Source organism: Amphiura filiformis, chromosome 7 (genome assembly GCF_039555335.1).
Source record: "Amphiura filiformis chromosome 7, Afil_fr2py, whole genome shotgun sequence".
NCBI lineage: Eukaryota > Metazoa > Echinodermata > Ophiuroidea > Amphilepidida > Amphiuridae > Amphiura > Amphiura filiformis.
In genome coordinates, this window is record NC_092634.1 from 48,909,216 (window position 1) to 48,927,328 (window position 18,113).

General features: G+C 38.1%; 1 protein-coding gene across 1 annotated transcript in view; it reads left to right on the forward strand.

The window, feature by feature from the left end:
• LOC140157261 (eukaryotic translation initiation factor 4 gamma 1-like) overlaps window positions 1–18,113 on the forward strand; it is a 52,574-nt gene that overhangs the window by 4,191 nt on the left and 30,270 nt on the right. The window contains 5 exon segments of the mRNA XM_072180390.1: window positions 9,601–9,704; window positions 10,130–10,559; window positions 12,647–12,774; window positions 15,117–15,245; window positions 15,976–16,170. Coding sequence (XP_072036491.1) covers window positions 9,601–9,704; window positions 10,130–10,559; window positions 12,647–12,774; window positions 15,117–15,245; window positions 15,976–16,170 — 986 coding nt within the window.

Genomic DNA, 18,113 nt, shown 5'->3' on the forward strand with positions numbered 1-18,113 from the left:
AAAGTTCACCGACAAGCATGAATACCTGCGGATGCACGGAGTGCGGGGACCGGGATATACCCCCACACCACGTACATACATCCACTTGTATTTAAGCTCTGAATTGCTACAAATTTGTGTTTATTGCCGTATCATAATGAAAACGTACTATAATGGCGAAATGGTGATGGGTAATTTTACTGTCTAATAATTTGATGATAAAAAAAGCACTGTTATGAAATCACAATATCTGGGAATTTATGTGGAATCCAGGAAGCTTTTTTCAGAGAAATTTGGCATTTGGAAATATTACTAGTACTTTGTGGGAAGTTTGACTGTCTTCCAGGAAATAAAAACAATGTCTAGTGAGTCCTAGAAATCATGTTATCCTGATATGGCTCACAGGAATTAAATTATTGGTCAGAGTGAGCCAGTGTTTTGTTGGGCCAAGATATTTTCTGTTTTGGCTTTACATATCATCAAATGGATGTGCCTTAAATAATGGGTTTTATTTTTGTGCCTCTGGTATTAATAATGGCCAATTAGGTCAATTTTGGTATAATTTTTGATGTAGTTCTGGAGCCCAAATTTCCATTTTTAAATTCTGTATTATTAAACAATTTGCAATATTGTTTTGCATGACAAAAAAATATGGGCAAGAGCTATAGGCCCTATGTGTCAAATTGTCTGGATTTTTTCTGATATATTCATATCTGTGCACAGAAGTAGAAAAATCAACATAATTGTTATCATAAATGCCCCTTCAAAATTTCTGTAAAAAAACCCGGAAAATGATGTTTCAAGGTAAATGAATAATCTACTAATGAAAATTATGCCACAGAGTCACAAAAATGTATTTTTAGGTGAATTCTGTAATGGAAGTTGCTAGAGTGGGGTTGCCAAAATTGGAACCTAGTTGTGTATAAATTTTCAACGAGATAATATTCAAATTCTCACTGATAAAATCAGAACCCTCTGCGAAATGTCAGGGGGTCCCCACACATATTAAATAATCCACAGGCCAATTTGATTTTGTTGGTCTCAAAAATATCTAAAAAGTCTTTATGCAGGTGTGGCCAAAAACCCTATGTGTGTTAATAAAAAAATAAATAACTAGACTCCTTTGGCTACAATTATACATGAAAGAGATACACAAATAATTTGGCCTATATTGTTATTAAATTCATGATGAATAATGTGCCCATTTGTTTGAAGTACAACTTTTTAAAACTTTTTTAAAAAGAACTATACAAAAGAACTTTTGTCATGGAAGTAGAATCAAAATTGCTCCTTCCCAAGGAAAAGGCTCCCACCTAAAGTTGATAGAGAACATGTAGGCTATGTCCCATAAATACAAGCAATTGATGTAGAGCTATGTAGTTCTGCTTTCAGGACTTGTACCCTTTGCACAGCAATGAATTGACTAGTGTCAACACTGTACTGTAGATAAAACTAGATTATATGTTGAGTCATTCTTGACCCATTAACCTGTAATTTGACACTAGGAATAAAATAAGATTTATACAACTTTATTTCATTTACATGTAGGCTAGAACTCTCTGGAAATAAAATCAATAGGGTTACTTCTAAAATTGTGTTTGTATAAATTAAATATAAATAAATATATTTTAAGCCTCAAACATGTTTTGACTGCATTTGGAGATTACAAAATGAGGTCACAGCTGTGGAATGTGACGTGTAGACAAACAAATGATAGTTTTCCTCTGGCCAGGCAGGCTGTGTAATCTGATTATCTTTGCTAGAGCAGTTCAAGTAGGAAGTGCTATTCAGGGTTGCCAGACTCGATCATTGGTAGCCCAATTGAGCAAATTTTGAATACTTTCCCCTTGCCATTTTACTATATCCTGTCCCATTGATCCAATGTTCAAGAAAAAATTGGGGACTTTTTGACAATGTTGGTGTACACAACTTTCTGTAGTTAGTGTCCCATAGAAATGAACCTAGTTATGGACAAATTGGGTGACTTCTTGATTATATGACCCAAGATTCCAGCTGAAAATTTTTGGCAACCCTGGTGCTATGTTGCAACAGTTAGGCAAGCAGTGCAAATTTCTTGTGGGAGGCCCAACCGGTTTAGCTACAGGCACCAGGCACATGTGTTCATAGGGAAATACATGCAGTATCACAACATTTACTGCCTACAGTAGTAGATTTCTTGCATTGGTTCTTGCACACGCCTAGGCATCGATCGACTTGTCTGGAATTTTACTATGGAATATTGTATGAAATAGTTGGAGGTCAGCTTTGGAATGTTCATGGGGAGTAATATTGTCTAGTCAGCTATGTATTAGTGCATTATCTTCCGGTTTATCAAGTAATAATGCCATCGCGAAAGAGAAGATCACGAAGTGCAAGTAGCTCACGCAGTAGGTCAAAATCACGGGACGCCAACAAGCCTACCAGCAATGGTGGTAAGTGATTGCCTACACATAAGGGTTTATAACTGCTCCAGTTTTTGTGACACATCAACTTTGATGTATGAATTTCCTTGCTGCTGCAGTTATATGTCACTCTAAAATATGTAACTTGCAAGCTACTACTTTAAATTCAGGTCTTGAAATTTTTCAAAAGAAAATTATGTAGTTTAGCCGTCATAAAGTACACATAGGCCTTGAGACACTCGAACAATATATAGGCCTATTATTATAAATAATATTAACTCCAAACTGAAGGCTGAAGTAGTTTGTTGCCTATATAGTCTACAGTGTTAAAAACAAGTTTTTATACCAAGTAAGCAATTTGGGTATTATACCATAAGGCCTATGATTATACATGGTTCACATGTAAACTATTGAGCAATTGTCCATGACCCCGTTGAACTAACTCTCGTTTGAACCTGAAATACCTGGACAGGATAGGTAGTACATCAATATCTGAAACTCACAGAAAAAATTATGTTATCCGACAATGAAAAAGCAGTTTATCTAGCTGTTTGACAAGCTGTTCCACAATCTTAACCTGACATTTTGTGTACATGTGTGTGTTTACATTGTATGGGAGGTGAAGGTCAAGCGGTGTTATTTTTCAAGTTTTGTTTATTTGTGGAATACATATTTATGTTTTTTTTTAAATTTCAAGATGGGTATAGCCCTAGATGAATATCAACCCGTCAATTTTGTATTATTTTGGCAATTTTATGATAATTAGCATGTGTAGCGCTGGAATCAAAAATATTAATGCATGGTGCACCTGGAGCATAGTATATTATTGTTTTGAGGCAATTAATTCAAAATTACAAAATTGTCACAATTTAATATTGTATGATAGGATCCAACTTCAGAGGCTAAAATAACTGCATTTTTTTAAAATAAATTTTTGAAGCAAAAAACCCAAAAAAAACTTGTACTTTTAGGAAGATGAAAATAAGAGACCATTTACAATTGATTAATTGAGTAAAAGAATTGTAAAGTTCACTGGGAAAGGTTAGTAATCTAGGATGACGTCTGTACTGGCTACTCATTACAGTGATTTCTAAAGTATTGGTACATTCATGTTGTGGTATATTTAATGCTGTCAGACTGGTATGTCTAGACCATATATTAGTTGTATATAACAGGAGGGTCTACGTGTTTGTATTCATGATGATGACACCCATGTTTAATAGCCAGCCCAACAAGCCAATTTATGTTATAGTCCTAGGAAAAACAAAGCAACATCAACAACAATAAACAAAAAAAGATAACATGACTATCTCATGCAACGCTTCAGATGCCATCATCAAAACCAAATTTGACTTAAGGTTAAACAAAGTGTTGAAGGGCTTTACCTCCAGAAAAAATATATTATTACCTTATACGTAAGAAAATATGTCTACTTATCATGTGAAATAAAAAATCCGGAAAAAATGTGTGAAAATGTGTTTTTAGCCTATTTTTTTAGCTCTTGTCAAGCACTATTATTCGATTTGTTTACAAGCGCCAAGCAACTGTCGTCTAGGAGAGTGATTGACATCTTTATTATTAGAGAAGAATGGAATCTGTATAGTTCATGAATATTCATGTAGTATTTATACAACCTGTATCCCAGCCATTTTGCTTAGCTATCATAATCGTTCATATAAGACGCCCATATGATCCATGGTGTTAAACTGATATTCAGCAACTTTATATCTCTCGATCTTTGCGATCCGAAATAATGAATTTCAACTTTAGGCACATCTCTAGCAAGATAATTAAATACCTGTCACAAATATAGGTCTTGAAATGTTACTTGCAACGTTAAAAATGTGAATAGAGAACAAATCGGGTTCAAACATGCTTCAAAAATATGAAAGTAATTGTCAACGCCTACTACCAGAATAGCCGGAAGAGGGCAGACTTCATAAGGGAGTGTTCATAATATATTTTAGTGGGGACAAAGAATTTGAAACTTATTTCGGGAAATTTCCTGGGTTTTTGGTTTTGTTTTTTTATTTTATCTTCCTGTTCGGGTGTTTCGGTTGGCACATTTTCGGGGTCATTTTCATGTACTTCACAGGAGTTTTTTCGTGGCTTCTCTGTAGCTGTCGGGTGTCTTTGTCCCCACGTACAGGGTAGGGATATAAATAATAAATGAATAATAATATATGAAAAAAAGAATCTGGAACTTCAACGTCAAAAAACAAAACAAAAACAAGACAAACTGTACCCTGCTAAAAATATCAACCCCTATCCTCTCTGAGAATAAAAATAATAAGACTCCAACCTCACCTGCAAAAAAAAAATTTTCGGGGGATAATTTGGGATAAGTTCGGGCCTATTTTATTGCGACAATCTATAAGGTGAAATACGTGTCGTGGGGATGTGCGGCAGATTTGGGGTGCATTTTCAGCCATTTAGTTTAGACTCTGTTGCATTTTTAGCCATGATTTTATTGACCCTCAGTGTCTTGAAAATTAGGTTTAAGAATGGTATTTTTCAATGATTTTCTCGAAAAAGTAAAAATTTGCGAAAACTTTCAGTCCAAAAGTTGATACAATTTTGGGTCTGTTTTATTCAAATTTGGTTTAAAATCGCACCGTAGTTTTTCGGAGTCACAGCCTCACATCCTTACCCAAACCAACTTGAGAAGGTTCCCCGGGGTGTGTGCAAATTTGCAATTTATAGGCCTACACTCATCATTTAAGCCTAAAATCAAAGTGTTAATACCATTAACACTACCATGGCCCGTTTTGTCGTGATGACCGGCTTCCAAAATGTAGGCCTATTTTAAATTATAAATCTGGTCCCGCTTAGAGGTGTGTTTTTACCCATGGAGGTCTCTCCCTCGGGTTCGTGGATGTGCCACAGTTTTGGAGTAGGCCTACCTTTTCAACGACTATGATGGGTGGGTTTACAGCGAAGACCAACTTTTGGGCGCATTTTGGCAAAAGTGCCCTTAAAAAGCGCCAAATTAGGCCAAATGTGGGTGACTTTGATCCCCATGGTACAAATGTTTTGAAGAGACCACGCCCGAGGTGTTATAAAAAAATGGTCGGGCCTGCTAACCTCCTGGAATCAAGCATGGGTAGGCATACCAAAATGCCTTGAGACCCCCCCCCCCCAACCCAGCGCCGGGACCTCCATGACATGATATTCTCCGCGAGTCCACCAGAAAATATAAAAATATAACATATTTTGATAGGCCTACTAGACCTAGGCCTATATTTGTCTGTAAACCTTTCTTGTAGTTGTAGGCTACAGCAGTATGTTCTACCGTGATGACAGTAAGCGTAGCTGCCGGGGGGCAATTGCAAAATTGCCTATTTGGGCCCCCCCCTAGTGCAAGGAAAAAAAAGAGGGAAAGGGGGGGGGGGGAAAAAAAAAAGAGAGGGTGAGAGGAGGGGCAGAGAGATGGGGAATCCAAACGATATGCAATACAGCTCAATAGGCCTACCATATACGATTATTATCAATAAGCCTGGCAAAATTGTCTATTTGGGCCCCGCCCCAGTGGGAAATTTGGTGGATTTGGGCCCCTCAAAAATCCCAGCTATACGCCGCCTGCGTGATGATGTTGCAAAGTTGCGGAAGTTCATTCATAAATTTCCCATTTCCACCGACAACAACCCGGGACAACAACAGGCCAGCACGCATGGCGCTGCAGTAGCTAATCCCCGAGCTAATCAGAGACATGTGCGTTTCTCTTTCAATGTACGCTTCAAATAATTATGCTCTCGGCGCCGAAAGTATGATAATGGAAAATATTTATAATGAACACTCCTTATTTAGCCACACCTCAGTTCCTTTCTCGGGTTGCCTGGTATATCAGCAAAATCCTACACCTATCGCCTTCCCTTGGTAAAATCCCTGATAAAACTCGTGATATTGAAATTGAATTTCCGCAGCGCCAGAACTTCCGTCATTCTAGCATCATGGATGGATATGCAGTGGCGCCGCTTAGGGGAGGGCAGTATTTCCACCAATATTTTTTCTTTCCCACCCAGTTTTTAGGCAAAATCCCCACAATTATGTAATTTTCCACTTTTTATGCAATTTAGTGCAAAATGATGATTTCCAAGTGCCCGTCTCAAATTCACTTCCCCCATGCACCGCTTGAAAAAATTCTGGTTCCGCCACTACGGGTATATGGCCATAGCTAGGGGGCTTTCCCACCCACCCCCAGTTGCCCTTGGTTATGCTGGACGTATGAGAAATTTAGAGCTTGTTCAATTCCACCAATTTTAGAAATACAGTGTATATAGGATCACAGTCAAATAAAATATCGTAGGCCTAATAATTTTACCAATGGCATTTATTGAGCTGCTCCTATGGTTTAATATTGATATTATATAATTGAGCTCCTTGTCAAGCTCCTGAGTACAGTGACTAACTGAGCTCCCGCTATTTTCAGAAATGAAGGCCTGGCCTTAAATGAATAGGCCCTAATTAGGATTGAGGCAGCCTTTTGTTTCATTTTACAGAACTTTTTTTTAATCCCCCAAAATTAGTGGGTTTTTTTAATGGGGAGTAGGCTTTTAAAACGAAATTCAAATTGGGCAATATTTTCCATTGCTTAACGAATTGATCTGCGTGAAAATGCCTAAACATGTGGCCAGAGCGGGATGAGTGGTATAAAAATCTTAACTTGTGAGAAAGTACATAGGCCTATGGGGTTGTATGAGGTTGTGGATCACGAAATGCCCCTTTAATGTGTGCTAGGTAAAGTCATTCTTCCTCCCTTCGACATGCCAAAATTTATTCCCTCCCCGGCCCCGGCTTGACAAAAATTGCTTTCTCGAAGGCTGTGCAATCAGTAGGCCTACCGGTATTAGCCTACTAATTATAAATAAAATTTCAAGCGACTCGCTCAAAATCGCTTGCCTCCGTCTCGCCAGCCAAAAATCGCTTGTCCGCACCCCCTGGACTGCCAAATTTTGTGGCCCCTCCCCTTGGCCTGCCAAAACTGTGCCCCACCCCTTTGCATAGGCCTAGGCCTATATGCCAATTTTTGGGATCCCCAATTTCCATACCCATACCTTAAACCTGTTGCAAGCGCAGCAAGCATGAAAATGTGCACATTTTTTTCATACCTAACTACCCCCCACATTTTCCCTCCCATGCACCAGGTTCATTGGCGCTAGATTTTAAGCTAGAAAATACCTAAATATTTTAAAATCCAAACTCGGCAACACCACTTTATCGGGCAAATAGAGCCCGTCAGATCACGTAAAAAAGCGTGTTTAAAAAAAAATGAGAGTGTCACTTTTGTCCAAAAAATTTCGAATTTTGGCCTTGAGCAGCGACAATCAGAGGTAAGAAAAACACAGTATGACGCAGCTTGAAATATAGAATCACTATATCAATTTTGAAGTTTGTACTTCAAAGCACGAGCCGAAACGAGGTGAAATGGTTCTAAAAAAAAATTGATTTCGCTGTATCTTTTTATCGCGAAACTAGACAATTTGACAGCAGCAAGTCAAAAAAATAGCAAATATCTCAATTTTCTGCTATCGAAATAAAAATTTAAATAGCACCTGCATATAGAAGAGGGTTTATAGAAATAATGTAGGTCAGAATTTTGTCTATGAAATCGTGTAACGGAATTGTTATTACTGGTTACAAAACGACATACAAGTGGAGGCCATTTTACTTCAAATTCGCAAACATGTAAGCTTACTAAAACAAATCGAGACAAGCAATATCAAGAATGAATATGCACATTCTTTTATTGACTTGTTTGTAATGTCGTCGTAGTTCCCAACAAAATCGCCACTTCCACTGAGAAATTATGGCCGTGTTCCCAAAAATCTTGATGCTCGGATATTGAAAAAAATTGAAATGTTTGAAAAGTACATTTCTTTTTGAGCCAAGTGGAAAATTCAAGCATAATAATAACCCTTACACTTTCAGCTTTTAGACGTAGTTTATGTTTTCTCTCTCGATATTTATTTCCAGAAATAGATAATTTTAAAGGGGGCTACATGCAGTCTCATTCTGGATCGATCATTACAAAGTTTAGTATAACCTTAATAGATGTTATACATTGTACAAGCTCAGTGTCCTGATATGAAAAATTGCCCTGATATGAAAAATTGCCCTGATATGAAAAATTGCCCTTAAATAAAATGGGTTTCAGTAGAATTTTGATTCACCTTGGGACAGCATTTTACAATAATCTCTAGATTTTAACCCCCATTGTAATGTGTCTTAGGATGAGCAAAAATCAAAGGATAATCTCAACAAGAATGTATTCTTGGATTCGCACCACTGGCAGGTTCTTTCTGCCAGCGGTAGATCCAAAGTAAGCTATGAAAATGAGCTGAATTAAGGGGGTACTACACCCATTGCATTTTCTTTTTTGCATTTTGTGAAGAAATGATAAAAAAATGGACAAAGCTTCCCGTTTTACTGGTGGCATCGGTATCAATGTTGCTGTTAAAGGTAGAAGCCAAGAAGTACATCAGTGATGTACCACTTTTTGGCCTCTACCTTTAAAAGCATGTAACTAGCTACATTGATATCGATGCCACCAATAGAACGAGAAGATTTGCCCCTTCATTTTGCATACCACTTTGTCCAATTTTTTTTCTCATTTCTTGACAAATCGCAAAAAAATTCAATAGGTGTAGTACCCCTCAATATACTTGAAAGTAGGATCTTATTAATTATTATTAATCAATACATTCACAACAGGATGAAGCACTTGACTCATCAGTGCTCTCGGTGAAATGTTTGAGTCTCAAATTCCTCCAACTTTCCAGCTTACCTTGGTCTTCATGTACTTTCAGCTTGTTGAGATCCTTTGATTGGAGTGCCAACTCTTTTCAGTCACTGGATTAAAAAGAAGGACTTTTCCAACTCTTGATCCCCTTCCATTTGTAATTGTGTATTGGTGAAAAAGTGTTGGCTTTCACAATTTCAAAGTTTGAGATTCTTAATTTCTTATCTTCATTGTTGCATCTTAGTTAATCTGAAGTTCTACCAAATGCCACATTATACCACAGGCTGATTGCCCTCTCCCCTTTAGGGATAGGCAACATGTAGGGCACCCCCACCCCCACCCCAAACAACCCTGCAGCATTATGATTGTTAATCTTCCTCAAACTTGTATTATCAAGTTGAACTTCTGAAGTTGTAAGTGTTCTGTTAGTATTTAGCAATGCTTGGTTAAAACTTATTTTACCGTTTCTTTAACCTACAGCACCAGCGGCAAAAGAGAACAAAAAGAAAAATCAGAAGAAACGACTTCAAGATTTAGACAAGAAAGAAACTAAAACTGATGACTTGGATGCTTACAAAGATAAGGTAAGAGTGTGATAAAATGGTGAAATACAATATACCTAATAAGTGTGTGAATAAAATGAAAGTGAAATACAAAGAGTGTATTTTAAATTATTATCATGTTTAAAATTAATTGAAAGATTATCTAGATAGAAATTATACCAGTCCATAAGAAAACATCTTAGAGGTGACGATACATGTTTCATCACAAAATATGATAATATTAAATTGCCAAATGAATGACTTTAACTAATTTGCAGGAACTTCGTAATAACAAGGCATATGTAGCTGTCCTTTCATTTGATCAGTTACGTGTGTATGTAAATTAGCCAGCAATTGACGTTAATAATCGGAGATAAGGACAATGACAGAATGGGAAGCCAACAGATGCAATTATTCTCACAATATAAATAGAATTTAACATGTTGATGTTTCAATTCTAATAATAGGACACATCAGAAAGTGCACCACCTGCTCCAGTGCCATCAGAAAAAGAAAAGAAACCAGAACCTAAAGAAGATGTCAAACCTGCAATAGAAAAGCCAAAAGAAGAACAACAGAAGGCCCCTGTTCCGGCTCAAGATCCGGCTCCGGCTCCTGCTCCGGAAAAGGCACCTGTTAAAGAGGAGCCTAAAACAGAACTCTCATCGACAAAGCCGGAGGAAACTAAGCCGGATGTGGAGAGCGAGGAGTTGTCCAAGGAGAAGAAGGACATCCCTAAAATAGAAGTGGCTGTTGTGGACAGTGTAGATAAGAAGGAAAGGGATAAAGTAGAAGCTGAAAATGCAAAGAATAAAGAGTCTATGGACAATGAAGATGAATCTAATAAACCAGGTCCTAAGGATAATAAAATACAACTGAAGTACACATACAGGGAAGGTGAGTAGTAGTGGAAGGCAATGAATGCCAAGTAAAATCAATTGAAAATGAAGATTGAAAAATGAAGTGCCCAAGTGCAAAATAATGATTTCTAAGAAAATAATAGGTCATCCTGAAATAAAAATGGGATCGGAAACTCTGTTTGATAGGAGCAGTCCTTGTGTCACACATTTCATTCATGCAAACAAACTTGTGTTTTGAAACATGAATGTTTGTGACCTACAAAATATTTGAAAAGATACTTGACCATTTTATTGATAGAAATGTTTTTGATCACTTCCACACTTCTTCGGGCTACAGTCTTCACGTTCTCTTACCAGGGGCACATCTATCCATGGTGTGGGGTATTCCAAAAGTCTGCGTGTTACAAAAGTCTTGTCATGTATTACGCTTGGGGTATCCCAAAGGTATCTTTACCATACATGTACAAACTACACACTTCCTGCTGCCGAGTTGAGATGGCTTGTGAATCACACTAGTGGGGGTTATGAATCGATCTTCCTCGATAATGGCTTGAGATGATATACCTGTATGCTTGATAAGTTCCAGATGCTGTAAGTCATGACAAACCAGCACAACAGCATTTGACATGTTTGCCGGTCATTGGCCTACAACATTTTGGTTGGGCCGGTAACTTTGCGAACTAGCAGTCAGGCAGCAAGCCCGGCTGGCAAAGCAACGCATCGCAAATGCGGTGGTAGTATGAACGGACCTTTAGTCTGTACATGTAAGTGTTGTTAATGGCCATGCTATTTGCTTGGGTGTTGAGAAGGCCTATCCTCCCATTTGTGTCGAAGATGCAGTAGGTCTGTTTTGGCCAGTTACTGTCACTCTGTGATTTGAGGAGGGAAATCAAATTAAGCACAGTTGTACTCCCCAGTAGCATTTGGCATGCATATGTATGGCTACTGGGGCTTCCTAACTGATTGCTACATTTATGGTAGACATGAGTGACCCATCACATCAATTTTCCACAAATGTCTGGTGATATGCCACTTCGAAGGGCCATAAAACAATTAATGACCCGTTTAAGGCAATGTACAGTGCCGACTAGAATAATATGTGTACATCCATACCAAAAGGATGCACATGTCAGATGCTACATGTGTCTCTTTTTACCTTTTATGGCTAGGAATAAATCCCAGACTCGTCTCAAATGGAGGGTTTTTCAAATCATCCCCAAGTCAAATCGTATAGGAATACACAGAACATTCTCAAACCAGGTGACTTGTGACATGCTCAAACCATATGACCTCTGCAGCCAACAAGTGCATCGTTTTGATATGAATGTAAAGAGAGACTTATGTAGCAGCCAACAAGTGCATCGTTTTGACATGGATGTAAAAAGAGACACATGTAGCAGCCAACAAGTGCATCGTTTTGATATGAATGTAAAGAGAGACTTATGTAGCAGCCAACAAGTGCATCGTTTTGACATGGATGTAAAGAGAGACACATGTAGCAGCCAACAAGTGCATCGTTTTGATATGAATGTAAAGAGAGACACATGTAGCAGCCAACAAGTGCATCGTTTTGATATGAATGTAAAGAGAGACATGTGTAGCAGCCAACAAGTGCATCGTTTTGATATGAATGTAAAGAGAGACACATGTAGCAGCCAACAAGTGCATCGTTTTGATATGAATGTAAAGAGAGACACATGTAGCAGCCAACAAGTGCATCGTTTTGACATGGATGTAAAGAGAGACACATGTAGCAGCCAACAAGTGCATCGTTTTGATATGAATGTACACTAATGTGACAATGTCCTTTGTAAAAAAATACAAACATATTATTATGCATTCACCCAGGCATGTAATTTTTCAGAGTTACAGGCCCGGATGGCCAGTAACTTTTTGAGGTTTGAGGCATATTTCTAACACTACAGCACAGCGCTACATGTATTTCCTATTTTCGCAAATCTCAGTCAATGGCGAGTAAAGGATGTTTGTAACACAACAGCATTTTCTGTACTTGTATTATTACAATTTACCTTTACTTCACAAGTTGCCATCCAGATCTTTAGTTCTGCTGTTAATTTCACTCCCAAGATTTTGAAAACTGAAAACTTTTTTTTTAAAATACAGATCAGTGGAGTCCGGTAAATCCGGAAGGCAAGAAACAGTATGGCCGTGACTTTCTCCTACAGTTCCAGCCAGAGTGTAAGGACAAACCAGACGGGCTTCCACACATTCCTGATATCGTCCTGGACAAGGTACGGATATTGAGTATTTTATGGAATATGGATGCATCAGAACTTACAAAAGACGGATATGTTCATCTTTCTCCTGTTTTGCACCACACATTATAATGAAAGACAGATAAAAAGACTAGTTCGCTTTTGAAATTCTGACAACAAGACAGAAAGTGCCGTACTGCGCAAGTCGGCAACCAATCATGGCGCGCCTTTGCCCCGATGTCAGACGTGAATTTTTCTTTTTTATGTCTGTCTGTCAATATAGCTCTATTCAATCTTTTATAGCATTTTGTAATTTTCTTTTGGGCTATTCTAGTTGAAATCCACATACCTCCTGTGGAAGACATGACCTACAGGGATTTCAAACGAGGTTGCCTGAATGGGTGACTCGATTTGAAATCTACATCCACTGTGTGGGAGAATATTGTTTTTGGGTCATGCCTTCCATTGAGGTGAAAGGATTTCAACTGGAATAGCCTATAGTGACGTATCAGATTTGATAAGGCCAAAAAAAATAAAAGGTTTGTCTCAAAGCTTGAATTTTTCAAATGCACACGATTTGAAAAATAAAATGCAGAAATTTTTTTTTTCTGGATATATTCGGCGAAAAGACCTCAAAAGACCATAAAAATACCACTCGTGAGCTTTCAGACAAACCTTTTTTTTATTATTTGGCCTAAACAAGCCTGATGGCTCTATTATGAAAAATTTAGAAGGGATTTTCAGAAGGTGCTAGACCAGTTCATTTGAGCTGGCCCAGTTACTTTAAGTGTGGTCAGTGGCCCAGTTACTGTAAGTGTGGTCAGTGGCCATGATATGTGTGGTGGTGAATAGGCCTACATCCTCCCATTTGTGTCGAAGATGCAGTAGGCCTCTTTGGCCAGTTACTGTCACTCTGTGATTTGAGGAGGGAAATCAAATTCAGCACAGTTGTACTCCCCAGTAGCATTTGGCATGCATATGTATGGCTACTGGGGCTTCCTAACTGATTGCTACATTGCTTTATGATGTGTGACCCATCATCACATGAAAATGAGACAGTTGTCTTGTCTTTTCACTAGGATCCACCACATGCTCATCTATCAGGGCACAGTTCTTAAACCCCAATACATTTGTACATTCATTGAATGACCTTTGAAAAGTTGAGTACAAAAACTCATACTCTGCAACTTGAGGTCAAATTTTGCGCTATGATTATTTAACTGAGGTTATTGAACTATGCCATTGTGGTCCATAGTGTCTGAAATGAAAATTTAGCTTTCTTTCAAGCAAAAGATGCTCAAGATTTTGCTTGAAAATGACATCTCGCACATTGATGTTGGATGCAAAATACAAATTCCTTATACTTTCATTAAATTTTTCTATGCATTTTCGTTAATATCTCGAAATGGGGTTTACGACATCAGATGGGTCACATATGGTGTATAATAAGGCTCCCTTACTTGCTTGTGATCACCACACCCATACATAGCACACATTTTGGATGGAAGCAATATTGGCACATTCTGTTCCCCCCCCCCCCCAATATATTAACAATTTTCCTCCTGACCAAATTAATGTTAAAATCTTGCCATGCATTTTTCTACAGTCATGAAAATGAAATTCCGTAGAAAAAAAGTAGTATCAAATTTACCTTGAGTTATATGATCTGCCATAGTTATGGCAGATGGCCAAAGTTTATACTGTAGGATTCATAAGGTGTACATTCATTTTAAATGTCAATGCATGTGGTGGTTTCTAATTCATGACCTCACATTCAAAACATCTGTATACTAGTCTAGTTGAACCGTAACCTTAAAGTGAGGATTCAACAAAATATGTATAGATATTTTCATACGACTTGTTAATTCCCTAGAGTTTGTCGTGCTCCTAACTATATGGGGGTTCTTAAAAGGCGGGTCTGACTGGAGACAAATAAAGCTGACGCAAAAGAGGAATAGTATGGGTTCTGTAAAGGAGATCCCAAAGGCTTTGATATAAGGGGTGTCATTTCCACCCTATGCAGGAGGGGAAAATACCCAAAACTTCAGTTCAAAAACTGCAATACTATGAATGTGATTAATGGCTTCCTTGACTTATCTCCTTAGTCTGCTGTTTTTTAGTTAAATGGCTAACAGGAAAATACAGAGCTTCTGCTATTCCACATTAAAAATTGTATGAAACTTATTTAGTTTGTAAGTTTTTATAGACACTGTAAATTACCAATGTTAAAATTACTGCTGTTTTAGTAGTTGTACAACTTCAATTAACATGTAAACAAAGGTGTATAGATATTGATATTATTGCTTTGAGTAACCAGGTCTCAGAACAGAGTTTACTGAATGTGAAGTAAAACTTTTGTTGTACGCCTTTGTTTGCAGGCTGATATAAGGCCAATTTCAGGAGTAGCGGATCCACGCCTAGCAACACAACGGGGCGGCGGCGGGGGCAGAGCAGGTGGTGGGGTGGACTTCATGCCTGATTATATGCGGTCTCCAAGAGGAAGTGGGGTGAGTTCAAATCAATATAGTTTGGCAGATATTTCATGAATAACATTTTCCAAGGTATGGAGGTGGAATATCATTTTGGGGTGGGGGAGAAGGGAGCACACAAGATACTCATTGCTCATTGTTTTACCTGAAGGAGTTTTTGTTGTTTTGCATGAAATGCAACTCATTTTGGGGTGGGGAGAAGGGAGCACACAAGATACTCATTACTCATTGTTTTACCTGAAGGAGTTTTTGTTGTTTTGCATGAAATGCAACTCATTTTGGGGTGGGGAGAAGGAGCACACAAGATACTCATTACTCATTGTTTTACCTGAAGGAGTTTTTGTTGTTTTGCATGAAATGCAACTTTACATGTTTGTATCAAATTTCAAAAGTGCACCCAACAAGTAGGCTAGATGATTTATACCATTAATCTGATCAAATTTCCAATCTCTGGTCCAAAAACTAACAAATTCCAGGTGGAAGGGGACTTTCTTCCAGACAGACAGGACACCCTCCTGTATTGAGTGAATATGGGCAGGTCAGATAGACCAAATAAGATCTCCAACATTGTATTGAAAAGAGACGCATGTAACCAATTGATATTCAATTCAACTAATGACAAAATATCAAGTACATGTAGCATGAATTTCATGTCCAATCCCAGGTTTAGGAAGTGTGTTACTCATAGAAAATGCTAATGATGAAACTCAAAAAAATTCTATACATCGTTCTCTTTTCCGCAATACAGCAAGCACCACCACAGTTCCCACAAATGGGCCCTGGTGGCAGGAGGTCGTCGAGAGAACCAAAGAAGGTGATTGCCAGGGATTCCAAGAGTCAGGAGGTTAACTTGAAAAAGGCTGAAAATGCCTGGAAACCAGGAGTGAGTAAAGAAAAAGAGAAGAAGAAGCAGACTGGGACGGATGAGGAGCAAAAGACAGAGGTAAGATGAAATGTCATTTATCACGGATGTAAATCTTCAGGAAATTTCCTGATTTCAGGAAATTTTGCTTGGATCTTCCCTGTTCAATGTAAGCAGTTTCAGGAAATTATGTCAGTGCTTGTTTTCATCCCTGAAGTTTCCAGTCGAAAAGGCAATTTGATAATTTGATTGATCCATGTGCATTCTTAACAACTTCTTATGGTTAAACAGAATTAACACCAGCTTTTTCCTAGTATATCTGTCAAACTTCGTCAGCTGTATTCCATAGTGGCGTATTGTTGGACGTCGTGAGTAAACAACTTTTTGTGAAAATCAAGTTTGAGTTTGAAGAAATGCTGATAAAATCGAGTTGTGTAAATCAGGCATTCATTTTGTAATGAATGTGAAATTTCTGATGTAAATTAAATAGATTTTATATTTATAAAGACACATTGTTACTGGCAAATTCAGTGCAAAAAAGTACAAAATGATACATCACTATGGAAAACATGCAAAACGCAATACCTATCCTTTTCTTAACTCTGCGCCACCTCGGTCGCCATGTAATCCCTATGGTATTAGTCCAATACGCCACTACAGAATGCAGCGAGGTGATACGCCATGACATGCAATGTTTTTCATTTTGCCAATATTTCTTAGGTTGTTTACTATTATTAATAATGTGTATGAAAAGTGGCATATGTTCGATACGCCACTGCAAAAAATTTAATTTTGTAACAATACACCAAATTTAATTATTAAAGGTGAACCTCATTGAAAATAAAGTTATATATCAATGAAAAGCTTATGATGCCAGGAAGCAGAAAAGAATATTTTTTATTTGCCTAACGCACCAGGATAGACATAATCTCCATGCAAAGATTGGATATTGGCACCCCCTAAATTACAAAAGCGAAATCGTTCAAATTGGGTGCTTTTCGATGATGGCGTCAGCACGGGGACACACAGTTACTTCGGGTTTGATTGTAAACACAATGTCCGTGTATTACTGTGGCATGCATCGGGCCAATGCACAATTCAGTCATTGTCAACTTACTTTACATGAAAAATATCTTCAATAAAATAAGAATAACATGAAGGAAATATCATGATCAAATCAAGAATGAAGTTCCTGAATAAAGTGTGTGGATTTAAAAATGGGAAAAGTGCTGGCCGGGGTGATTTGGGATAGGCCAAGCCATCCACGATATTACAGTAAAACACGAAGAAGCGAAGATTAGCGAATGAAAACAGATTGCAAAAATAACTGCTAGTGCTACCAGTTCAGATCGTCACACCAAGTTGAGATGAACTTATCACAATGAGAAAATGAAGGCATAGAATAAGGTACATGTACAGGATTTTTTAATTATTTCTTAGCTTTACAACCGGTCATAGCCGGTCATGTATGATAAGCGAACTTCGTATATACGGGATGAGCTCAGCTCAGTGACTGACTGAGTCTCACTACGCCGAGTGTTCAGTATCCGCGACTGTACCCCGGTGGGTTCAGTTTGTATTTAAAGGTAGGACGTATGACCGTTCCAGGATTTAAAATGACCCTATTTCACGGGGAATCGAGGACATTTGCAGCAATTTTACCCCCTATTTTGCGTGAAATCAAGGAAAATTTGCCCCCAAATACCTCCCCTATTTTAATCATTTTGATGACGCATTTTCATTTCACCGCCTTATCACGAGGAATCGGACATTTTCCCGAAATAAATACCCCTGACTCAGTACACCGGTCGATCTTACCGTTTCCGATGTTGATTAAGAAACTTACTGCATCGAGCCAGAGAAAAGGAAAAAAACCAATAGTCATTTTGTCCCACATAAATGAATAAATAACAAAAACCCCCCGATCCCCCGGTGGACTCACCCAAAAGGTGACGTCACACCATATGATCGTCCCTTATCCTCCTTGGTCTCCGACTGACACAGCCGTGCCTATCGCTTGTTCA